This window comes from Vigna unguiculata, chromosome 1, assembly GCF_037176805.1.
Source record: "Vigna unguiculata cultivar grain cowpea cultivar isolate G323 ecotype 2 chromosome 1, ASM3717680v1, whole genome shotgun sequence".
NCBI lineage: Eukaryota > Viridiplantae > Streptophyta > Magnoliopsida > Fabales > Fabaceae > Vigna > Vigna unguiculata.
In genome coordinates, this window is record NC_140792.1 from 45,329,195 (window position 1) to 45,355,412 (window position 26,218).

Sequence of the window (26,218 nt, forward strand, 5' to 3'; positions counted from 1 at the left end):
GCATTCACCCAAGTTCGAATCCAATCCAAACCATTACCAGTTCTCATTAATGATGCAGTATAATATGTTCACACATATATCAAGGTTGTTCTTATGACATAATTAAGAGCAAAATCATGAGGAAATCACGTGATGAGAGTATGCTGCTGCTTTATGGTTAATAAACAGTAAATGAATTTGAAGTGTGATATGACAAGTAAATCAAATAATGTTATGTAATCAAAGCGAGAAAAGTCTACGCAATTTCGTAAAGCAGTCTTTTCCTTTCAATTTGACCCATGAAAGCTTCTGGCTGAGGAAATAGATAAATGGTAGCAATGGATTGTTCAACGAAGACAAGCAGATAGATGGAGTGGAGTGGGGCAAGCATGTTGGGTTGATTAAGATAATTGATTGATTAAGCATCCAGAATTAACAGGCTTAAGCCAGTTGTGGCTCCAAATCAGTGAGTGTTGAGGGATACCCTGTCAAGAATACTACCCAAATCTTTCTTTTCTGTTTTGGATTTGAAAATGCCAAACTAGTGAGCTAAGAGGCCTTGAAAAAGGAGGGACAGAGAGCATGATGAGTAGCATGGAGGACAATTAGTGAAGGATACAGGGAATCAATTTAAGGTCATGGAAATTATAAACTAGGCCCTCTTGTGCATTTTATGCTCAAAGTTGCTCTCTCTTTACCATCCTTGTCTCAGCTCTATCTTTTTTCTCGAAAGCTTCCTTTTTGGGCTATATGTTCACAAACACCATTTCCCCTGAACACTCCATTCCTGTCTAAAACACACTTCTCCAAAATCTCTACAATGGTAAGCCACAAGGACTACTCCCTCATTCTTTCTGTTATGCTCAATCCTCCTTATCTCAACCTTTATCCTCTCTCTGTGTCTTTCAAATCTTTTCATACAGGCTGACCATGATGCCAAAGAAGAACAAAGGCCCCTCAACCAATGGAAGAGACGCAAAGGGGGATTCATGGCTTCCATGTTCATTTTTGGTATGCAAAAGCAAAAGGAGAAAAAAAACTCTAACTCTGTTGTATGATTTGATTGCAACATATATATTAGGCTTTTTTCACTTCACCCCCTTTCCCTTCTTTGTTCGTTGCAGTCTTATCAGCATTGGACAACATGGGTTTTGTGGCAAACATGGTGAGCATAGTCCTATACTTTTATGGAGTGATGCACTTTGATCTGGCCAGCTCAGCCAACACCCTCACAAACTTTATGGGTTCAACCTACTTGCTTTCCCTTGTTGGAGGCTTCATCTCAGATACTTACTTGAACAGATTCACCACATGCTTGCTTTTCGGATCACTGGAGGTTCTGGTAAGTGATGAACAATAAGTAATATCTTTGAAAAATCCCAATCCCAAATCCCAAGGACCTGCCCAACACATAGAAAGCAATGTTACTTGAACAAAATGATTACTTACTTTCAACCTTTTGATAAAGTTTCTGAAGAAGAAAAACTATTATTTCACACATGTAGGCTTTGGCAATGCTCACAGTTCAGGCTGCTTCAAATCATTTACACCCTGAAGCTTGTGGCAAGTCAAGCTGTGTGAAAGGTGGCATAGCAGGGATGTTTTACACATCACTGTGCTTGTTGGCATTGGGAATGGGAGGGGTGAGAGGATCCATGACTGCATTTGGTGCTGACCAATTTGATGAGAAGGAACCAACCGAGGCAAAAGCCCTTGCCAGTTTTTTCAATTGGCTTTTGCTGAGTTCAACTGTGGGAGCAATAACAGGAGTCACTGGTGTTGTGTGGGTTAGCACCCAAAAATCATGGCATTGGGGTTTTTTCATAATAACCATTGCTTCCTCTGTTGGGTTTGTGACCCTTGCTCTTGGTAAGCCATTCTACCGCATCAAAACCCCAGGAGACAGCCCCACTTTGAGGATTGCTCAGGTGTGTGCATCTCTCTATTTGGCTTTTCCTTCATCATAAGTACTAAACCATTTTTATAATGTTGAAAAACCATTTTTATTTGTTAACTACAGGTTATTGTTGTGGCTTTTAAGAACCGAAAGTTGTCACTGCCGGAGTCACATGGAGAACTATATGAAATCAGTGATAAAGATGCTACAACGGAAAAGATTGCCCATACCAACCAAATGAGGTGACTCTCCCTGCTCAATTTCATATTTAACAACAGGCATACACAGAATAAAGGCTAATAATTTCTTGCAAATGACAAGACTATTAAACTAAACAGGGTCCAGCAAATTGGTATGTTAGGATTCTTTTTCATGTACCTCGGAGTAGGTAACGCCAAGCACCATGGTCCCACTATAACCCATACACGTCAAGGAACGGCAGAGATATGGGGGAATGAATCATTATATAAGGGAAAAAAATCCTTGCCGTGTGTAAATTGCACAACGCAAAATAAAAGTATTCTGACATAACTAAGGAAGAGGCATTTAAAGAACAGTACTGAATGCAATCACTCAGTTAGTTTTTTTTTTCTCTTTTTTCTGAAATATTATCATTCACCTCAGTGGATAACTGTGATTTTTATTTTTGTCTCTGAGTAGGAAATTGGGTTCTCTGTCCACGCCAACCTGCCTCATGAAAGAATTTGTTAGTCCACCTTAAATGATTTCTTTTTAATTTGATTCAATCATAATTTGATTTGGATTTTAATTCAACAAAATATAAATGAATAGTTGTCATTGGGATCAGATACCACTTCAGAAGTCTGAAATAAATCTAACTTTTTTGTTACCATCAATGTCCTGCTAACCCGATTTCTGCTGAAATTGAAAAACTTTAGACTCATCAACCGAGCCAACTTCGATGATTTCTTCTTTTGTTGATATTTAATTATTATTCGGTTGCTTAAATCATAGCCTTCCAATGTATACAATAATTGAAAAATAATTGATGACAAGATTTGGGTTTAGGCATACACATGTCTCCTATCCCCTTTTTTCCACATTCATGCATGTTAAAAAGTTGTGGTTTGTTCAACTGCGCAGGTTTCTAGACAAAGCGGCAATTATCCAAGAAAACTCAAAACCCCAAGCATGGAAAGTGTGCACAGTGACACAAGTTGAAGAGGTGAAGATCCTTACAAGAATGTTACCAATTGTAGCCAGTACCATTATACTGAACACTTGTATGGCACAGCTTCAAACATTCTCAGTTCAACAAGGGAATATAATGAACCTTAAACTCGGGTCCCTCACAGTGCCTGCACCATCAATTCCTGTTATCCCACTTGTGTTCATAAGTGTCCTAGTTCCCTTGTACGAACTATTTTTTGTGCCAATTGCTAGAAAAATCACTCACCACCCTTCAGGCATAACACAGCTCCAAAGGGTAGGTGTGGGGTTGGTACTCTCAGCAATATCAATGGCAGTGGCTGGGATTGTGGAAGTGAAAAGAAGGGAGCAAGGAAGAAAAGACCCTTCTAGGCCTATAAGCCTGTTTTGGCTTTCATTCCAGTATGGTATATTTGGCATTGCAGATATGTTCACCCTTGTGGGATTATTGGAATTCTTTTACAGGGAATCACCTTCTAACATGAAATCACTTTCCACCTCTTTCACGTGGTTGTCTACAGCCCTTGGTTACTTCTTGAGCACAGTCTTTGTCAATGTCATAAATGCTGTCACCAGAAGGATCACTCCAAGCAAACAAGGGTGGTTACATGGCTTCGACTTGAACCAAAACAACCTTAACTTGTTCTACTGGTTCCTAGCCACCCTCAGTTGTCTTAACTTTTTTAACTACCTCTATTGGGCCTCAAAGTACAAGTACAAATGTGAAGATTCTGGTCCAGGTTTTAAGGCTTTGGGTGAAATGCCTCTCAAAAGGGTTGAGAGAAAAGAAGATTATGGCAGTGGTAGAGAATGAAAGGATTATTATTAGTGGATATTGAATAGAATAAGCATATATATATATTTATATAAGAGGCTGCTATGATGTACTGAGCTTGGGATGTGGAAGTAGGTAATTAGTGCTTGAAATCTCTATTGTGCTACATGTTTGCTTGTATGGTTGATTTGTTTTTGTTGGCTCTGGAACTGTTTCTCCAGACTTTCAAAGGTTTTCTTTTTTAACTTGTTCCTTTTTCGATGTAAGTTCATTCACCTGGTTTTGTAATAGCCTAATGGCCATTAAGCGATGTTAGTTTAATACTTAGTCTTATAAAAGAAACAAAGATGAAATCACGTTTGTATCTAACATTGTTTATAATTTGTAGTAACTTTTTTAGTGTGGTGAGTGGTCGAATAAACAACCTTAATCATGGTAAGTGATTTTTTTCTCCGGTATATTTACAGTGTAGGGGTGAAGATGAAATGATAATAATATTATGACTTTTTTTTTTTTACTTAACGTGGATCATTGAGTACTGTATTGATATATTTTTTTTAAATAATTAATTATTCATACTACGTCACCTAAGAGAATAAATTAAGATAAAAATCAAAATAATTTTCCAGTATAAATATAAAAATAGATATTTGGTAGTGGATGGCGAAGTGACAAGGGATTACATGAGAAAAAGTTTGAAAAGGAAAAGTGAAGGAAGTTCCATTGACACTTCGTTTAGGATTAGGTATCCAAGATTTGGATTATGACCCAAGGAAGGACCATTCAAATCAGATTCTACTCTACCCTTCATTATTGCTGCTGCTATCATCGTATATATGTAACCCAAAACAAACACTACTTAAACAACATGTGCAATTTATTTTACTCATCTGCCTCATAAAGAAAGTATAGAATAGTTCATGTGCACCGTTGAACCCAATGGATTAGATGATCTTAACTATAAAATAAAAAGATAAACATAAAAATTATATTAAAAAGTTTAAATTTAAATTATTTATTATATTTTCTAAAGATTTATTTCTTCATTGATATCTATAATTGTATATATTTAATCTCATTCATACTAATAATAGAAACTAAATTTAGATAAAAGTTTAATGAATTATTAAGATACTTCTATTCTTTAACTAAGTTTACTTAATTTAATTAATTTTGTTCATTAGACATAGGAAATCAATGACATATAGGTGAGCCAAACCAAGATTTTGGTCCTTTTTCAACTTGGACAAACCATTTACCTACTATTTCACTTTCAATTCACTATTATTGCTCCTTCACAATACATAAGAAATCAAGGCATCTAAAAACTAGGGATGACAAAGCGGGTAAGTTGGGTCCGTTTTGACTCGTCCCGCGTTTTGGTCCACAATATGCGGGTTAAGTTAGTCCGTCCCGCAGTTTAATTTTAGGTTCATTTTTCTGGCTCGCGGGCCGGCTCGCATTTGTGATGAGTGAACTTTGTTTTTTTTTTGTTAAGTAAAATAATTTTTTTTATTTTTTATTTCATAATAATTAATATTCTATCGAAATAATTTCAATTAGTTTACGTAATCAAAGACAAGAAAAATAACAACGAAGATTATAACTAAAATACAATAGCAACATGTCACCTTACAAGACATCTACTTAAAAATGCATAAAAAGATATTCCATATTCAAAAATTAAAATCATTATCTTATATACAATGATTATACATAAACATAATAATATTAATAATAATAATAATAAAAGGAACTTAAAAAAACAACATGATAAATGATGTGAGAACTAAAAAATGACAACATATAATTTTGTGACTCAGCAGACTAGCCCGTCCTATCCCATCTTTAGCCCGCACGGGCTGCGGACCATTACGGGCCAGCAAGTTCAACATTCTGACCCGTCCCATGTTTTTTTGTGCGGGCTTAAGGGTCAGACCGTCTGCCCGCCCCAACTTGCCATCCCTATGCCATCCCTTAGAACAACACTTGTTAAACTAATTGAACTAGATTCCCTTATCTACTTCATTTACCTTTACAGCTCCAGAAAAATAATCTTAAAACCTTCATTTTATTTTACAATTACAAATTCAAACACATGAAATAAAGAACTTACAAATTCAATATGTATACTGCATCACCCTGCGAAACTGGCTCTTATTTCAGATCGTTGTTCTCACCAATAATCAATTACAACCTTTGAATTCTAATTCTAAAAGTAATCATAAATGTTAAAAGAAAAAGTTGTAAGGAATAGGTAACCATTCAAAAACCGTAAGTAAGAAATATTCAGAAAGAATGAAATGTTCATGTTTCTATTACAGAAAAAATTCGAGAAAGATGAAAGTTAAGTCAGTATACATATTGAAGAGAACTTTCGGTATAAGAACTAACACAGAATTAAAATATAATCACTCATATACTATTACCTTTTTCCAGAAGAGTTCCAGATCCAGATTTAATTCAGCTCTTCTAAATTATTCTTGATTTGTTCTTTATTGCTGTAAGCCACTCAAAATAATAATAGTAACAATAGATAAATAAATATTATTATTATTATTTTTATAAGTTAAAATATGATATGCATAGCTGGAGATGCAGAAATAAGAAAGTAAAGGTTAAGTTTATGCACTTTAACACTATGTGTTGGTGGATGCAGGGCAGAGAGACCAAGATCATTGCCACTTCTGTTTTTGCTTCTGTTTGTGCTTTTTTCTTTAGCTAACCTTTTCCTCAACCTTGTTGGTGTTGTGCACATCGATGCCTTAATTAGTGTCTGCTCAATTATTTCTGCATAACACCAAATTTTTTCGAGTTATATCGCTCTTTCCCTTTTTCTCTTTAACAACTCACATAACTTATCATATATTAAATTTTCTATTTTTTCATGATTGTAAAAAGAGTAAAATTATGAGACATTGTTGTCTACCTGTGGGATGTAGGTGTGTGTGGCTGTGCCAAATTTGCATCTCGCATGTGATTGCGGGACATGTGAGGAAATCATGATTAGGATGAATTGTGCTTTACCACATTAATCTGTGTCTGTTGCATGTTATCGAAAACAGTCTTATATACATAATCTTATATACATTGAAAATTTCAATGTTTTTAATATCTGTTTACTGCTTTACTACCAAAATTAACTTCTACATAATCTGGATAATTTCTTTTTACTTCTCTTGAGAGTGAAAATTAAATAGCTACCTAAATGAAGTAGTAAGAATTTCATCAATAAAAATTCCATACGATGTATTTCCAAAATCTCTACAAATTCCATCAATAATTTGACCAATCTTGTAAATGGGTTGAAAACTTTCATAAGACAGAATCAATCATCCATACAACAAATTTAGAAAAACAAATTCTTTGAAAGTTAGAAGACAAATCTATCTAAAGAGATATAATGCACTTGAATATTCCAGACAATATTCAACACCAGGAAGAATCCAAAATCAAAATAAAACTACTCCCTCTTCACTCTCTGCACTAAAATTTGGTAATGTACATTTAAATTTGGAAAAACATTGTATGAACTTTTATATAAATATAGTCCAAATGTGATTGATGGGTTAGGTCAAGTTGAATATAATCTGAAACAGACATGAAAAGAGGAACAAGTTGAGTGGGTGAAAAAGATGACAAGAGCACGTGGTTTTGTGTGGGTAAACACAGATGAATGGAATTAATTAAGTTTGGAGAAGTGTGTAAATGAGTTGAGTAAATGTGAAGTTTAGGCGTAGAGCACACCACACAACAAATAGGTGGTGGGCACAAATGGAATGGAATAGAGATAAAATTGCGTACACGCATCAGGTGTTTCCCCTTCTAACACACTAACCACTCAACCTATGCGTGGGAAATGCAAATTCAAAAGAAACGCATATTTCATCCCTCCCACCAAAACTTTCGTATCTAAACAAAGAAGAAGAAAAAAACAATTTCCCAGTTTCTTTCTATATTCTTCACTTTCTTAAGTAGGCTCTGTGTCTAGTTAGAAAAGAGAAAAAAATGGACCCATTCACTGAATTCCAGAGTCATTATTCAATTTTTATATTGTCTGCAGCTATGAACAGGCTACCATATCTAATTCCCACTGTTTATTTGCTTATTATGTTGTTCCAAACTACGACTAAAGTAACTCACAACTCGAACTAAATTTGAAAGTTCCTTGGGTGGATTCATCAAAATGTAAATTGGTTTGCACCGGTTTTGAAACAATTGTTTTATGATCCTTGAATTGTTGGAACTACTTCTAATTAACAAGTTTTTTATTAGATACACATATTCATATCATATGTGGTAAGAATAAATAAGGCTAATATAATCTATTAAAGTTTTGAGTTTATATGGTATATTATTTTTTTTACGTGGTTAATTCATGAATTTTTCATATATATATATATATATATATATATATATATATATATATATATATATATATATATATATATATATATATATATATATATATATTCTATATTGACAATAACTCAACAAATTTTGTTTTTCAATAATTTTTATATTGATATTTTGCTTAATTATCTCTTTAACTTAAGCATTAGAATATCTAATAATGTTCCATCTCACCCCTTTCCACAAGCACTGCACCAAGATATAATTTGACCGTGAACCAATTGTTGAGATATTTTTATATCAGATTAACATTATATATTGACGATATTTTTTATCTTCACAATATATACATAAAAAAATTGTTATATTATCGAATATTTGTAAAAGAATTATAAATTTAAAGGAAGAATGTCATAATACTTTTTTTATTTTAAAAATAACAAAACTATGTACAAAATTTTTATAAGAAGGATATGATGGGGTAGGGAAGTCACATTTTTGTGTGGGTTAGTTCGTATGTAGTTTTGTTTTCTCTGGTTAATGAAAAATTTTACATGAATATATCCTTAAATTTTTTTAAGCTGTAACGCATAATAGAAAAATAATAATTTTAATGGTGATTCTTCTTAAATTATTTTACATTTTAAAATAAAAATATGATAGCACCCATAATAAATTAATTTTATTTTGGACAATAAAAACAACAAAACTTTGCAGCATGTGCTTGTAAAAAAGGTATTGATGAGAATGTGCTATCATCGCTCCTTCTATACTTTTATATTGTTATTTCATCGTTTTAGAATGAAGTTGAAATAGTAAGTGTTGTATGGACAGACGATTTTGATAATTACGGACATGCAGATTCACAAGGTTGAAAAAAAGGATTTCAAGATAACTTTATAACATTGTGAATTAATTTAAATATATTAATAATATAAAAAATTATACTTCCATTTTATTATGCATTGATATAGTGCGATTTGTTTTTGGTATGCATGTTAATTGTTTTAAAATATACATCTTTTACTTTACAACCATGCACAGTGAAAGACTCAAAGCTTCTCTATTTTCTCATGTTGGCGAGAATATGAAGGACAAAAACAAAATAGAAAGAAAATCTTAGTTAAAAAAGGTATAAAACAATAAAAGTGGTCACAAGACAACAAAAGAAGAACTACTCAATACTTCACAAAACCACCGCTTATAGCGGTGTCTCGTGTTCTCATTAAATCACACTGCACTTTTCTTTATTTCTTTTGTTACACAGATCAAAATGCATAACAGCATTAAAACCACAATCTACGGTTAACATTTCTTCTTTTGTACAAACATGTTGATGTGATTATAATAATTAGGCAATTCTTTTTGTAACACAATTCTTCGTTTGAATTACACGAGTTTAACTAAATTGAGTAAAGATTAAACGAATGTTCTAGTTTTGATTTGGTATCAGTATAAGAATTTGCTGAAAGTTAACTCCTTACGCATTTGTCATAAACTTTTGATTCCATAACTTCATCGAATAATAACAGAGCATCAAAATTAATGTAGAAAAAAGAAAAAGTAGAAAGAGAGTCCGTGACACAAACGGTGTACACAAGATATTTATTTGGCAAGCGTGAACTTTATACGATTCCAAACGTAGTGTTGTGTGTATAAATCTGATTCCTCTTCCTCCTTCCTTCATTTTCTTTATCTCTCTCGTTAGTTATTACCACCTTCGTAACTCTTCCTTGATTAGCTCCGAAATTTTAGAGTAGAGACAACATTTTTCAATAAAAATGGCTTTTCATCTGTTGCTAATGTCAGATTTGGGTGCGCATTATTGTTTGCTTCATTAACCTAACAAAGAACAGTGTTTTTGCCAACTCACCCACCAAGTGTTGTTTGCCCATGGCGAGAGTTTTCTGGACTGCCATTGCTATAGCACTAGTTTTCAGCAACTGGGTTGATGGGTTCGAAGGTTATTATGAACATCAATTCAATGAAACAGAGTTGTCTTTATTAGAGGCTCATGAAGCTTCCTTATCCTACGCCGGGAGTAACCTTCTGCTGGTAGGACTCACCCTTGTCCAAAATGCTGCTGCTAAAGGAGCAGGTAGTCATCTAGTTCAAATCTTTGTTATTTTATTTATTTTTCATTTTATAAGCAAATGAATTAGCCTATGACTCAGTCTGAAGTATAACTGCTGTTGCCACCTCTCCTTTTTTTAATATTATGTTGTTACTTGGAATGTACTTTGTCTGATTGAAATTGTTCTGTTTTCTCATTCATTTTTAAGTACTAAATCCTTGCAGCTGTCTCTCCGCAACATTAATTAGCCTAGCGTGTCTCAATTCATTTTAACCAAGTAAAATATGAATGTTTCTACATGCAGGAACTGCAATATATTTAAGGAATATTTGCATTGAACCGCAGCTTTTAACCATAATTAAGAATGCTTTGGCTATAATTTGGCTAAATGTAATTCCTTTTCTTTGGCTTTGGCAGTTTGCTTGGATGGAACATTACCTGGTTATCACTTGCACCGGGGATATGGATCAGGAGCAAATAGCTGGCTTATTAATTTAGAGGTATTATTACTGTCACTTGGTCTTTTCAATTGTTCTGTTTTGATTCATTTTATTTTTTTGTTGTAGTTTTTTACCTTGTAAAACAGGTCTTGGAAAAGGTTGATATGGATTTCTTTTTCACACTTGAAAAGCATTTGTAATGAATGAGTGTTGGTATCCCGTTTTTGTCACATGACATGACTGGACATGTCATGTATAGAAACAAAAAAGTTTTTGGATCACTAAATGCCATTAAGATTTTTATGTACTGAACAACTTACTTCTCAGCTTGATATGCTGTAGCGGTTTATAGTGATGTTGAAGTGAAAATTGTGTGGCAGGGTGGTGGATGGTGCAATAATATCAGAACATGTGTTTATCGCAAGAAAACCCGGCGTGGATCATCAGATTTCATGGAAAAAGAGATACCTTTCACTGGAATACTGAGTAATAAGGCTGAAGAAAATCCAGGTTTCTTTTCAGTTGAAAAATCTGAAACGATCAAATTCTTCTCTTTTCTTTTCCTTGTTATATGCATCAGCCGTGTTGTTTATGTTATTGTTCTTCATGTTCGTAGACTTTTTCAACTGGAATAGAGTAAAGCTTCGTTATTGTGATGGTGCCTCATTTTCTGGGGACAGTGAAGATGAGGTAGAGTTTGATATCCTGATGTTCCTAAAATTAATATTTTGGTTGCAAGAAGATGAAATAACAGAAGTTGTTGCCTTAAAAGTTTAGTATAACATGTGGAATAGCATTCTGAACTGTATTTAGTTTCATAAATTGTTTGTCAAAACAGACTGCTGAACTGCAATTCAGAGGACAGCGTATTTGGGCAGCTGCTATGGAAGATTTGATGTCAAAGGGAATGCGTTTTGCTGATCAGGTTATAGAAACTCATATGCATGGATATGTATGTATAATACTATGTCAGTAATATTTCTTCTGATGTAATGTGCATTTACTTTTGCTTCAGGCTCTTCTTTCGGGATGTTCCGCGGGTGGCCTAGCTACAATTATTCATTGTGATGAATTTCGTGGTCTCTTTCCGGTGACCAGCAGAGTCAAATGTCTAAGTGATGCTGGGTTGTTTCTTGATGCGTATGTAGCAAGCTGAACCACTTCAAGCTTTCACTGAAATTTCCACCATAATCATAGAATTTTCGTTCTTAATTTAGTGTCCAATTGTTGTTCCCTTGGAATTATAGGATTGACGTATCTGGCGGGCGCACACTCAGGAACTTATACAGTGGTGTTGTAGGATTGCAGGTAAGATAGTACGATTTATTAAGAAAGTACTTCCATATTCAATTATTCCATGCTTGTCTCGAAAAATTGACTTATAGTATGTGTTTCAACAACAGCTACAAAACCAAAATCTAACGTTGAATATGATATGAAATCATATTTTGAGCAGTTAAACTGTATTCTGAAACCAGTTTTAATTGCAACAGTTTGTATGGTTTGAAAACTTGGTCATTTACATGATGGGTACAAGTTTCAAGGCATGCTGATAAACATTTGTTTAATCATTGCAGGGAGCGCAGAAGAATCTGCCTCAAATTTGTACTAATCACCTTGATCCCATCTCGGTAATCATTGCCTTGTACCAAAAATTTAGGAATATCAGTTTCATTTAAACGAATATGGAGAAAAGGGATGCACCATTGTTTCTTGCTCCTAATTGAACTTTCACTGACTTGTTTTCTACCCTTTTTCAGTGCTTCTTCCCTCAAAACTTGATCGCCAGTGTTAAGACCCCGCTATTCATTCTTAATGCTGCTTATGATTCATGGCAGGTAAATTGTGTCACTTTATGAACTGGTACTAAATCATAAATTCTGGATCAGTAAATTAGCCGTTGATAAATACCTATCCCTGCTTATCATCAGATCCAGTCCAGTTTAGCTCCTCCATCTGCAGATCCGCATGGCTATTGGCATGATTGTAGATTAAATCATGCTAAATGTACTGCACCGCAAATTCAATATCTGCAAGGTAATAAATATGCTGTAGAGCAATAGCATTGATTATAAGTGGAGGGAAGCCTTTAATAAATTATTCATTATCTCTTTGGTGCAGGATTCAGGAACCACATGCTGAATGTTATTAAAGACTTCGCAAGAGCAAACCAGAATGGCTTGTTTATCAATTCATGTTTTTCTCACTGCCAAACTGAGAGACAGGATACATGGTTTGCTGACAATTCTCCTGTTATTAGGAACAAGGTGAGTCTGGCACTTTGAACTAATGCACTGTCACTAAAGAACATTGATTCACCTGTAGAAACAAACAACGTAGGAGGTTATAGATGGTTTTTTGATATGCTGCTACATAACAGTGATTGCTGGCTATTGCTATTAATATGATATAACATTGTTGTGATATTGATGAATGTGCAGGCTATTGCTCTGGCTGTTGGAGATTGGTATTTCGATCGAGCAGGTGTTAAGGTCATTGATTGTCCTTATCCTTGTGATAACACGTGTCATCATCTGATTTTCCGATGAACCAAAGTTTATCATCCTTCATCTCATTCATTTTTCCGCTTTTTCTCAAAAGTGGAGGATTATGCCATTCGATTAAATTATGGAAAACAATAAAAAAAAAAAAAAAAGGAAGCTGAGAAATGCAAATTTAATCTATCGACCATTACCATGTTGGAAATGCCAGCAATAAATAAATGTTATAGTTTAGTTCCCTTTTAGCTTAGAATAAAAAGAACGTGAACCAACAAGTTTGACCCACTTAGGCAGTAGATTGCTGTGTTTTTAAATGTCTTAGGAATTTGATTCATGATTGTGTATGTGAAAAATTAAAGTACTTTATGCCATACTATTGATATAAAAGAAATTTGAAAAAAAAAGGATGAATTTATCTGAATTTAAATTGTTATTACCCACTAAAAAATAAAGTAAAAAACGAAACAATCATACGTGAGAATGAGTCACTCGAAACATTAGCCTAAATTGAAGAATTTACAAAAGCCCACCAGCGCTGAGGTTGGGCGCGCTGCACGTTATTGGGCTGGGCATGGCCCAATGTTCCTTATATTGCAGTTGCCCAACCCAATCACTTACTAATTACAATACAACTCACAAGATTCCAAACTATTTTGACCCAAAAAAAAATTTAAAACATTCAATGCTTTAACTACGCTTCAAGACATGTACTGCGTAGAAGTCATGGAGATGATATACATATGAAGGGGTGGATGAGTCTCACATTGCTTGATCTGATTAACTCTAACGAAATTTGATTTGATTCAAATTATTGATTAAGTTCATATTTTAAAATTCAAGTATCTTTGGTTGGAATATCATACACATAAAACTTGATTCAACCAGAACTAGTAATATTTTACACATTTTTTTTATGTTTTGTAACTTTATAATAATAATTTTAATGTTGTATGATTTTATAGTTTTGACTTTTAAAATTAATCATAATTTTTTTTTCATTCATTATGATTTGCTATTCTGTATTATTATATTAATAGACTCGATACTACTTAAAATTAATCATTTTGTAGCTAACCATTTCAAAAATTTGATTTTTATTGAGAAAGATTCAACCCACCGTATCAAAATGACCTTGCATACGATTTTTATTATGATATGCAATATAAAGTTGGTCTTGCTTAAGATTTTATAGAGAAGGAATAAACTCGTTTTGCATAACCTAATTTTAAGGCACTCATCACCAGAAAAAAAAAATAATAATAATATTCTGTTTAAAACGTGGGTTTAAAGTCGTTAATTTTTAATCAGAATCCGACATTAACATAGTCCTTAAAACTGTTTCCTATTCATAGTGCAATGCGTTAAAGTTGGGCCTTAGATTGTTACCATTATTATTTGCCTTGTTCATGCTTAAAAACTCGTATAAATTAACCTTCTCCCGGATCAAATCTTCCGACGACAAGGTTATTTAATAATCGACACCGTCATTATTAGTTCAATCATTATCCAAATCATTTTATTCATCTTTGTCATAATCAACAAATTGTCTATTGGTTACTCGTCCTTTTATAAGTAAATCGTCTTGAAGACAATAATTAAAAATGAAAACTTTTGTTTATGAAACATGATACCAATATTTTTTACCCTTACTTGTGATTAAAAACTATTTTATCAATTTTTTTATGAGAACCGTGTGTGTCGAAGCAACTTTGTGAGCTTTGTTTAGCAAGAATATAAATTAGTATATTATGGGAGATCAAACATGGGATTGCTCTGCCATTATCTCATTATCCTACCCGAGATTTTTGTTCTGTTCCTGGACAGTGATGATTGTAGGGTCATAGAAAATAAACCCAATAATTTGTTTCACATGGTTGAAGATTCTAAACATGGAATCACAAATGTCCATAAAGAATATTTAAAGACTAAGACGAGTTATTGAATTTGTGTGTGCACATGGACAATATATAGAGCAAGTTTTAAATAATTCAATTTAAGAATGTGAGGGGGTGGCTTTAATATTTGTAATTATGACTCCAGAATTTGTCCTTATCTATCAACAATGAAACTTCAATTTCTTTTAAAAAAATATTCGTTTTTTTGCCTCTCCCTTAAAATAATTCTCTAATCGGATGATGTAAGAAGTGTTAGATTTATATATGAGTTTCATCAGAGAGATACAATACCAATAAGATCTGAGTTTAATTGCATAAGGCATTGACATCACTCTCAACCCAATATCTTAAAATTATAGGTTTATGGGTCTTCATCCTTATATAATGTTTTACTTTCTCATTTTTAATCAAGGGACTTAAATTCACATTTGGATTTTTAACGAAAAACTTAAATTGAAATGTATAATAATTTAAAAGAATCGACAAAATTTACAATTTGAAAGAGTTGAACCAAATTAAATTTGTAAATTACTTTAAACCGTTTCAATTGTTTAAATTATTACTAAAACCCCATCTTTTTTAAAATGTGTTTTTAAACAATAAGGTGTGTTATCGTTAAATTTACGTACTCCTATTTAATAGTTTAATTTTTTAAAAGGTATATTAATATAATGGTTTAGTATAATTTTTTAAAATAATTTAATTCAATTCAATATGAATTTGATTTGGCTCCAGAAAAAAAAAAAAAAAAACTCGGTAGGAGTCTTAATAAAAGCTCAGCCAAAAAGCTTCGACGAAAGTAGGTTATGCAATACAACACAGGAAATAGAAAGAAAATAAGGTGTTGTATGCAATATTATGAAACTTTCTATTGTATCACAAAAACACAGAGTGCAGTGGGGTCATTTGAGATAAATCTCTATTTTATGATGCAAGATTTTGTTCATGCAAAGTTTAAACTCTAGTTGGTCATAATATATGTTGCAAGTTAATAATAATTTATTTATCGGTTATTAATTAATAAACGCTTTTCTTCATTTAGTAAATGACATTAAATAAGGTATTAAATCAGTTGTCATAATTATACATATAACTAAAAACAATTATAAGTTTAATACATTCTTTATTAGTTAACCATTAATGATTCAAGTATTTAGTCATAATCAATATCTATTAAAGTGGCATCGTGTGACATTAGGTATTTAGAATCAAAATATACTAAATGACTTGTTCATTAATTGAGATGATATCCGATTAAAAATACTTTTTCCTATTTTATGAAAAGTATGTTAGTGATAATGATCAATATCTGCTAGTTTTGAGTCTGTTTAATAACCATATACATTCTTACGCAGGCTTTATACGTGTAATTTAAGAAATTAAACTTCTTTAATTTTGTTATTAGGTGCAATTAATGATTCTTAAGTCCGGATCGGATTCGAATTAAACTTAATTCTATTTAATATTTTAATTTTTATATTTAATAATATAATTTTCAACTTATGAACTAATTTCGGATTAATTAGGTGAATTATTCAGATTCTAGATGATTTTTTTATTACACTTCTATTTTAACTTCGAATAAATAAAATAAATATATTAAATATTTGAAAATTTACATAAATAATTTTAATGATTATTTTTACTATAGATTATAATTTTATTTATTTATTATTAAATTTTAATAAAAGAATATCACATTAAAAATAACATTTAAAATTTAAAATAAATTTATAGATTTATTAGGAATTAAATACATCTTTATTTTCTATTTTCTTCTATTTTATTTAATTTGGTCATATTTTTGTCGATTGAGTGTTAATAAAGTTTTAATTTTTGTCATTTTTTGTAATGTCATTTAAATCGTTAACGGAAATGAATAGTGTTATCACATGTTAGCTTATAATTTTCTTAGAATATTTTTTATTTTTTATTAATTAAAATTTTTGTTCACATGTTAAGTCAATTGTGACACGTGGTGGTAGTCACACATGCCGAGTCAGTATCAGTGTCACATATCAAGTCTGTATCAGTGTCACGTGTCGGTGTCTTTTATTCAATTCAGTCATAATTTTCATTATTTTTTTTTCAATTTAGTTTTTATTTTGTTAAATTCAATTCCAAATTTTTTCTTTCTAAATTGATCAAATTTAATTTTTTATAAATGTTATACTACAATTTTTATTAAAATTCAGATTTATGATAAATATTTATTTCATTATTTTTAAACCAACCATAACTATGTTATTGGAAGGAAATTATTAGATTTATTTTTTATTTTTGTTACATGTAAAAAATAGTGTTAGAGTTGATTTAAAATTAGAAAGAAAATTATTCATTATTTTTAAATTCAGAATGAAAATTCTTCTTTATTTTTAAACCAATTCTAATCCTGTTTTTTAAGTGTAGCAAAATTCAAACATAGATCTAATAATTATATTCCAGTTATATAATTATAATGAGTTTAAAACTAACGAAATAAATATTTAATAAAATTGTAAATTTTAATAAAGATTTTAGTATATTGAAAAAATAAATCTGATCACAATTTGAAAATTAACAAAATTAAGATTGAATTGAAAGATTAAAGAAATTCTGGACTGAACTGAATATAAGATACTGATGTATGACATTAACATTGACATGTGACATTACATGTAACATTGATACTAACTTGACACTAATACAGTCATGTATCACAAAACTGATTTGACACATGAAGGATTATTTTTATATTAAAAAAAATAAAAAAATCTAAAATTAAAAAAATCACTATATGACATATGACATATTACATATAACACACAATGTTCATCTTCCATTAAAGATTTAACCGTTATTATAAAAAATTTCAATTAATCAAAATTGACCAAAATTTAAAACAAAGATAAAATTGAGCAAATTCAGCTAAATATTACAAAAGTTTTAATTTACTATTTGGTAATTATTTATTTTAGTAATTGTATTTATTCAACGTTACCGGTGGATGTAACCCGTGCGCATAAATTTGTTTTCGAAATTCTGCGGTCAGGATTGGGAGTTATTTATTCTTGTAAGATATTATTAATAATATTAATTTTTGTGTGTGGCTGTCATTTCTAATGTCACTCAAACCAAAAAACAGGGCAACCTATTTCAGTGTCATGCGAGTGTGGGACCCATTCATTTAGAATTCTATCGTCACAACTTCAAATTGGTACTTTTTCTATCATCTAATAAATATCCTTGATAATCACTGATTTTAAGTTTCAAATCTTTTAATATATAACTATTTTTTAAAAAAATTCTATCACAATAAATAATTATATCTGTAAAAATTAAGCAAAAATGTATCAAAGTAAACGACAGTTATCTTCATAGATGGAATTTCACATTATTTAATAATATTATTTCTTGACACTCTTTAAATGATGAATATATTTTTCAGTAACTCCTTTTTATTTACTCCTCTGATATAAAGTTTGAACTCCTCTGATATAAAGTTTGAACACGAAAAGTATTTTAGAAAAAATATATTTTGAAGATAAATCGTGTTTCTTCTAAACTAATCAAAAGAGTTTACTTTTTATTTTTGATTTCAGTGTAATTAAAATTAAAATAGAAACAAAGTTTAACAATTGAAAGCTAAAATCTGGAAACAAAACTTTTTGAATAAACTTAGAGAAATTATTTATCTTTTTATGACATAAAAAATGGCATACAATACAAACAAACAATATCCAACGACGGTTGTGTCTTTTATTTATTTATTTTTAATTTATAAATTAGAAAGAAAATCGACTTGGACGGAATGGGTTGAATTTTCTCTCCAAGTACGTGTTTGGTTTCGCGTTTAAAAATGTAGAATTGATTTTCTAAAATAAAATCAGTACGTATTTGATTTTTAAAATTAATTAAAAGATAAAAATTTTATGTTGAACTAGAAATAACTAATTCTTACTTTTGTGTTGAAGAATTAATTTAAATTTAAACTATTAATTTCTTTCAAAAAAATTGAGGTAAAATTTTGGAAGAATGAAATTTAAATTTTAAATCAACAGTTATATAATATTCATAAAAGTTGTATCATGATATTAAATTTCTATTAATATATTATTGTATTGTTTAATTTCAAAAATAATTAAATTAAAATAATATTCATTATAATAAAATTTTTCTTCCTTTTATTTTTCAATGTTGCAATGCACTAGGACCGTGGTGCAACCAGTTGACCTATCAACCAAACTGTGTTGTTGAGACATAAACTATCTTGCTTAATTAATTTGGTTCACAATAGATAATGGTGAAACGTTTTAAGAATGTTTTATCATTGTTCTTATCTCGTGCAAAATTTCTGTACAATCCTAATTTCAAATCCATGTAAATAAAAAACGTGCAACATATTAGACAAGACCTAATTAGGTTATCTTACACTAATATAAACATGTAAAATTTAAAAGGTACATGTATATAATTAAGATAGATTTTACAATATATTTTTAAACAAATATTATCAATATATATTTATTAAAACACAATTTTTATGGATCCAGTTTCCTAAATATTGAGCACTTAAAAACAATCCTATTTGATAAAATATTTTTTTAAAATAAATTCTATTTTCTAGAAAATTCATTTTAAAATTAAATTTACAAATTAATTTTTTCGGTGTCAAATAACACCACTGTGACGGAAAAATGAACAGATACTTTTTATGCTTGGGATTATTAAAGAGTATTTCTTTATTAATTGTCGTAGATTTACTATTTATTTTAATAAACGAAGGTAACGTAATTTTAAAGATATAATAAAAAAATGAAAAGTGTATTTTTTTAATTAATTATTATAGAAAAAGAATAACAGAAGAGTGAAGAAAGAAATTAAAAAAGATGGTGAAAACTGAGAGAAAGTTATATGGATCATGTAAAATGTAAGTAAAATGTGTATCATTATTTCATTGTGTTGTTGTTTTACTTTTTGGTTGCGCCGCGTCTTTAGTATAACGAAAAAAGGCGTTAAACAAGTTGAGAGTGCCCTTTATTAAACTGAATTAGTCGGTGTGGTGCCATAAATTTGGGTGTTTTTTTTTTTTCTTCTTGCAGAGACTACAGTGTTGAGTTGGGAATTAAAACCGTCAACAGTTTTGGATTGCGTAGATTAGAAAGACGTAGGTGAAGGGAAGAGTAGAGAGTAGTAGTAATAGTCTTATCTTCATGGAGCTAAGGTTTGGCCAAAAAGTGTAAACACTCTTTTATCTGTATGAGACAGTGATAGACACCCATTAAAGAAAAAACGGTACCACGACACAAAACAAAATAACCTCACTGGATTCTCAATTGGAAAAGGATCAAGTGAAAAGCTGACTGTGTAGTAGCAAATCACGGACACACAAAAGATAATCATACTAGATTTCAAACTATATTGTGTCACACGCACGCTCCATCACCTTAATGGTAACTATTACACAGTATAGCGACAAAAACAAAAACGTAATTCAGAAAAATAATGCTCACTGTTATCATAAATTGTATGTAGATCCATATGAATACTGTATAAGGAATAATGGAGATCTATGAGGAACAAGCCTTATTCTGTGTTTAATGAACAAAGTGATGGAAGAAGAAGAAGCTTGAATCAATCACAAATATTAGTTATACTGTAACATAATGCTGATTGCTGAGGTGTTTTTTTTTTCGGTATAAATCGGACACATTTACAATATGAAAAGAAAAATTTACAGCACACACCTGCGGTCAGAACTGGCGACAAATTTCTGACCTACTTCACATTGGAAATGTCGGCATCTTGCTCCTCTCTTGGGTTGAGGTTTCCACGTGTTAAGTACAGTCATTGCCTGCAGGCTACAGGGTTTGTCCAAAGGCCACTGAAAATCTCTGGAGATCTTTGCTATATATATCCGAGGGTTGAAAGTGCTGGCTGTGCTGCCAACTGGTACTTGATTCGTCTGCTATGAACCCTGTTTCTGGCTTCACCTCATCACTGTAGAGAGAGTGAGTGGTTTGATGATGATGCTGCTGCACTGTGCTTCCCAGGAAAAAAGGGGTGTTGTTCAGATACTCCGACCATTTGATGTCTTCTGCTTCTGATTGCAAGGGCACCACATGAGAAGAATGAGCATCTTTAGTATCTGTCTTGGTGCCAGATTCTGGGTGCAGCCCCCATGTTATTGTGCTGCCATGATCAAGGAAGTTAGTGCTGCTTTGTAATTGGATGCTGCAGCTACTGCTCCCATTGCTTTTGCTTGCATTGTTGTTGTTGTTGTTGTTATTGCTGAAGGTACTTCCTTCCCAGTTCTGAACCCCGTCAGAAAATATGGAAGAAGGGTTGTTGTTGTTATTAGACTGGAGGCTGACGGTGGGCTTTACATGTGTTGAGAACACAGAATGGAGCATGGTGGAATTCAGCTCTGACATCATCTGGGAAGAAGTGGAACCAGGAATGAAACAAAGTGGGGTGTTGTTGGGGTTTGCAGTAGTGAGTCCCATGTTTGGTCCGTAGTTCAGGTGCTGGAAAGGGAAATATCCCATTCCCATCATATCAGAACTAGCCATGGAGCTGTTGTTGTCATGACAAGTGCCAAACCTGTCTAGGCTGCTGCTGCTATTGTTGTTGTTGTTGTTGCCACCACTGCTGATCTTTGAGGTAGCAGAAACTTCAAGGGGATATCTATCCATTGGCATAGAAGTAGTATTAGATGTAGTTATGGGCTTTTGCTTTGGTGGCTCAACAACACTCATCTCATTGGAGCCTTTCTGGTTGCTTCTGTCAGCTGTGAGACCCTTGTCCTTGTCATTCTCAACCTCGGAGAGGGGTTGGTGTGTGTTTGGGTCAATGCCTCTTTGCCTAAGCTTCTTCTTCAGACACGAATTCCATAGATTCTTTATCTCATTATCAGTTCTTCCTGGTAACTGGGCTGCGATCTGCGACCACCTGGTACACCCATCAAAACTTCAAAACCATGAAACAAAAACATGTATCGCCGACAACCTTAGAAAATGGAAAACATAACAGTACTACCTGTTGCCAAGGACTGCATGAAGTTCAATTATGGAGTTCTCCTCTTGCTGCGAGAACGCCCCTCTCTTCAAATCTGGCCTAAGGTAATTAATCCACCTTAATCTGCAGCTCTTGCCACACCTCTGAAGGCCTGACACACAAACATGACATAGAGAAAGGAAGAAAGTTTGAGAGAAGGATTAAAAGAGTTATTGTGTTGTGCAGATGGTGCGATATTGATAAAGTGATGATGAAAGATTATGTGTTGCAGAGAGTAGTGGTACCAGCTAGTTTTGGAACGGAGCTCCAACATCCATGGCCATGTTTGGTGATGTAATTCAAAAGCTTCTCGTCTTCCTCCGGAGACCAGAGGCCTTTACGAAGCTTCTGTTTGTAGCAGCAAGAGTGTCTCCCCATGTGCACTATGGCTGCCTTAAGCGATTTGAAATGTTTGTTAAAAGCGGCAAAGTCTTGTGTCAGAAGCTACGTGGATGGTTAAGAAGGACACAGGGGGTTTGATGTGAATTAATGGGAGGCTTTGGAGCTTAAGAATTTTGCAACTTGCATAGAGATTCGAATATATAGAAGGAGCCTTATAATATAAGAAGGGTGATTGGACACTGTCGTTTTGAATTTATATATCTGACCTTCCAGAACTAGCTTCATCTCTTTTCTTCACGAGACATTCCACATAATTGTTTCGGTCCCACACTCTGATCAAACGGGTGACATGCCACCAGGGAGGATCATATGCTTTGACTTATTTATGTGAATGTCCCACCACCACCATGGCCATTGGTCACCCTTTTTCTTTTCAGGTTTTTGTTACCAGAAAATGGTGTTTGCAGTTTCACAGCCAAGAGTTTTACACTCCCAATCAACTACTACTTACAACTACTTATCCAAGCTCAGTGTGTGGTTTAATACGATATAATTATTTTTTATTGTGAGAGATAGAGAAAGACGAGACAGAATAGGTTAAAGTGTGTGTTGTTTAGTTTATTAATAAAAAGAGTGATGTAATAAGATAGGAAGGGGAAAAAAACAGTTGTGAAATGGGTATATATGGGAAAAGTTAAGTTGGTTGTAAGGGAGTGAAGGTAGTCCTAAAGATAGGTATGTGAGAAATTGTGGTACAATGGTAGCTAGGACGGTTTTCACTTTTAACCGACCTTGGTGGTTATGTAATATGTACCATGCTGGTTTAGAGCATATAGTTGTTATCTCGTGAGTTTGAAAGTTGTGGGGTGTGACGAAATTTCTCCATTCCCACATGAGTTGGATTGGATGAGAGAGAAGAAAGGAATTTGATTTGGGGGAGTGGCATGGCCTAGGCAAAGGCAAGTCCAAGATTAGTAATAAGAAGTAGAAATAAAGGAGTTGAATTAAGAAGGGCAAAATTCTCGTGGAAAAGTAAAGGCTTAGAGGGGTAATGTAAGCAAACAAAGCATACTGCATTAAATTCACGATAACAGAAGCTTCTCTAGCTTCTCTTGCTCCTATTGCTGATAATACTTCAAGTTTTGAAAACTCTATAGCCCTTTCCTTTTCTTGTCCAACTTTTCCGCCAGATACTCTTTGGTACAAAACTGACCTTCTCTTCTTTTTAGCTTTTAGGGATCATTTTTCAAAAATCATTATCCTTTGGAAAAGTTCCATCCTTTGGGTACAAATACAAATTTACTTTTGACAAACCACCTAGTTAAGCTCACATTTCTTCTCATAGAAATTGTTGGACTTCAACCAACTATCCAAATGATTCATCATTTTTGCATTTTGAAAATTAAGTCTCTTTTTCATTAAATGTCCATTTCTTCAATTTCAACGTTCGACCTTTATCAAAATTCTGCGTCTCTGTGGAAACATACTAAAACCGTCCTTGTTTTATGTAGAGTACCATAACCATAGTTAATAATAGAGACAAACAACTCTATACAAGTACGACAATCGCAATAATATAACTGTCCCTTTAATTCGCTTATCCAACCCTGCATTTTTTTATAACCACATTCAACCTTATTATTTTATCTTTACCAACATATTTTAAGAACGCCTTCTATTTTCTATTGGACCAAACTTCACATTCATTACGTCTAAACTCATCAAATTTCCTCTGTTACTATGTCTGCATCTCTGTCTCGTATCTACTTAGTATTTATACCGCTCACCATCTACTGTCAAATTCAGAAAACATACCAAGAAGGTTTGTGCAACTTCAAAAATATTGCATTGTAGGAGAAAGATAAAAAATAAAGTGACCAAAAAGTTAGAAAGTTTGAGAAATGCACAATTGAGTCTCATAATTTCAGCTTTGTGTACAGAAAAATAAATCATTGAGAAAAGTTACCTGTGGTTCAGTTAAAAAACAATTGTGTTTGCAAAAAGATATTCAACAAGTTTGGCTAGCGATAGCTTTCCCCCTCTCTAGGGACAAATCAAAAAAGTGGAGCAGAGAGATCAGAGGTCCAAAAAGCCCATCAGCATTCTGACTTTTTGCTAGAAAAAAGTCAATTTTAAATGGCATTGTAATTCGTGTCTTGGATGGAGATTGGAGGATTCCTCACTATGTCATTGAGTTCTTGCTGAAAGGTAATTATCTAAACTAAGCCTTTCACTCTACAGAGTTTGTCTGCTAGAGAATTCAAAAGTTAACAGAGAAAATGATAATACCACAACCAGTTAGTTAAATCGGGGACTAGTTACTGTGTGCTAACAGAATGAATGGTATGTAATGAATAAAGTTTAACAATTTCGACTAACAGAATTAGCCTTCAATTATCAGATATAGTTGTTGAGGGAAAAAAAAGGACATGGCCATCGAGTAGTAAATTAATCGATGTCATAGACATTCGCTTCAATCATTTCAAAACAGGAAAACTTAACAGCAATAAGGGTCGCAGCATGTGTCTAAAGTAATGTATATTGAAGATAGATTGAAAGGGTGACCTACTTCTTTTATGTGGGAAAAAATAAATTAATTACATTAGATATCTTGGAATAGAAGTATTACATGACATTGTACGCATAATAAATTAAACTTTTCCTTTGTCCTTCTGAGATGGCACAAATTGTACAATATTCTCTGCAAGTTATTCATGGCGCACAAGAATCCAAAATAGTGTCTTGTCCTGAAGTGCTTCATTTTTTTCACAAACACGTTCTAAACCCATAAGGGTATCTTCCTTCACCTCTCAATGATACAATGCAAGTTTATATATTAGTAATATTAGTTTTGATATCTTTCTGCGATTGCGTGTCTATTTGTTCTGACATATTGTGAGGTTCCGCGGCCTAAGCCATGTCCTAATTCAGCCATCCAATTGGACATTTTGAATTATAAATAAGTCCTCCATGGAAAGATGCTTGTAATCTCCATAGTCCACGACCATACCTCATCATGCACCTCTAGGCTTATCTTATATTTCCCTTATGAGCTGTTTCAAGAAGTCAAACTCACAACATTGTAAAATGTTTATACACTCCATTACACTTGCTGTCTAAACACGTCTATAATATATGTCGGCTTCGTTGTCCTTCGGATATTCGCAGCAAAAATAATCAACTGGGTCATTTCATTACTGACAAAAATGAAGTTGGTCAGCCTTATAATTGAACCAATGTTTTCTAGTCCTATTCTTCTTCCACCCCTTTTGCATTTTTTTTTTTTTTTTTTTTTCATTTCTTGCGTGAAATCAAAATTGATGTCTATGTTTATGGGACAAATGAAGCGGTCTTGTTTTAACAATAAATAATGATAACTTGTTTTGTTATGTTATGGTAGGGGCAAATATTCGGTTCCAGGATAGAAGCTAGGGTGGCACCTTAATTCTTGTTAGAAACACGCTTGTATGGAAGAACCGTTCATGGAATCTGAATATGTTTTACTTTTTCATTTTGTTTTTTGAAAATTAACTGGCCATTACTAGTCACACAACACAAAGGTAAGAGCCAATAGGTATGTCAAATTCTCTTGAGCCATGCATTTTGATAATCAGAGGCAGACAATAGTTGAGACAAATCTAATCCAAAATCACTTGGACACTTTGCTGTGTATTTGTCTCACAAGTTGCTTTGCTTCGATTGCTTTGTGATGGTTGAATATATATATATATATATATATATATGTGGAAATTTCAGT

The 26,218-nt window shown here is 32.6% G+C and overlaps 3 protein-coding genes across 3 annotated transcripts; 2 read left to right on the plus strand and 1 right to left on the minus strand.

The window, feature by feature from the left end:
- Positions 1-211: 211 nt before the first annotated feature.
- LOC114195438 (protein NRT1/ PTR FAMILY 4.6-like) lies at positions 212-4,190 on the plus strand. The gene is made up of 6 exons (XM_028085914.2): positions 212-802; positions 903-990; positions 1,104-1,321; positions 1,485-1,907; positions 2,000-2,118; positions 2,981-4,190. Exons 1-6 carry the CDS (start codon positions 653-655, stop codon positions 3,858-3,860), a joined length of 1,878 nt encoding a protein of 625 aa, XP_027941715.2. The 5' UTR covers positions 212-652; the 3' UTR covers positions 3,861-4,190.
- A 5,680-nt stretch (positions 4,191-9,870) lies between these two features.
- On the plus strand, positions 9,871-13,344 carry LOC114176106 (pectin acetylesterase 12-like). The gene is made up of 12 exons (XM_028061041.2): positions 9,871-10,272; positions 10,666-10,748; positions 11,069-11,198; positions 11,305-11,378; positions 11,527-11,613; positions 11,704-11,828; positions 11,936-11,996; positions 12,266-12,319; positions 12,449-12,526; positions 12,620-12,725; positions 12,810-12,955; positions 13,130-13,344. Exons 1-12 carry the CDS (start codon positions 10,068-10,070, stop codon positions 13,235-13,237), a joined length of 1,257 nt encoding a protein of 418 aa, XP_027916842.2. The 5' UTR covers positions 9,871-10,067; the 3' UTR covers positions 13,238-13,344.
- A 7,355-nt stretch (positions 13,345-20,699) lies between these two features.
- LOC114173358 (transcription factor MYB61-like) lies at positions 20,700-22,997 on the minus strand. The gene is made up of 3 exons (XM_085674620.1): positions 22,365-22,997; positions 22,102-22,231; positions 20,700-22,014 (listed from the first exon to the last, which is right to left on the minus strand). Exons 1-3 carry the CDS (start codon positions 22,495-22,497, stop codon positions 20,925-20,927), a joined length of 1,353 nt encoding a protein of 450 aa, XP_085530746.1. The 5' UTR covers positions 22,498-22,997; the 3' UTR covers positions 20,700-20,924.
- Between the last annotated feature and the right edge of the window lie 3,221 nt (positions 22,998-26,218).

Coding starts and splice junctions, on each gene's coding strand:
- LOC114195438 (XM_028085914.2), top strand. CDS start 653: ATGCTCAAAGTTGCTCTCTCTTTACCATCCTTGTCTCAGCTCTATCTT. Junction 803..902: donor TCTCCAAAATCTCTACAATG/GTAAGCCACAAG, acceptor CTTTTCATACAG/GCTGACCATGATGCCAAAGA. Junction 2,119..2,980: donor GCCCATACCAACCAAATGAG/GTGACTCTCCCT, acceptor TCAACTGCGCAG/GTTTCTAGACAAAGCGGCAA.
- LOC114176106 (XM_028061041.2), top strand. CDS start 10,068: ATGGCGAGAGTTTTCTGGACTGCCATTGCTATAGCACTAGTTTTCAGC. Junction 12,320..12,448: donor ATCACCTTGATCCCATCTCG/GTAATCATTGCC, acceptor ACCCTTTTTCAG/TGCTTCTTCCCTCAAAACTT. Junction 12,527..12,619: donor CTGCTTATGATTCATGGCAG/GTAAATTGTGTC, acceptor GCTTATCATCAG/ATCCAGTCCAGTTTAGCTCC.
- LOC114173358 (XM_085674620.1), bottom strand. CDS start 22,497: ATGGGGAGACACTCTTGCTGCTACAAACAGAAGCTTCGTAAAGGCCTC. Junction 22,232..22,364: donor CTCCGTTCCAAAACTAGCTG/GTACCACTACTC, acceptor TTTGTGTGTCAG/GCCTTCAGAGGTGTGGCAAG. Junction 22,015..22,101: donor CATGCAGTCCTTGGCAACAG/GTAGTACTGTTA, acceptor TGGGTGTACCAG/GTGGTCGCAGATCGCAGCCC.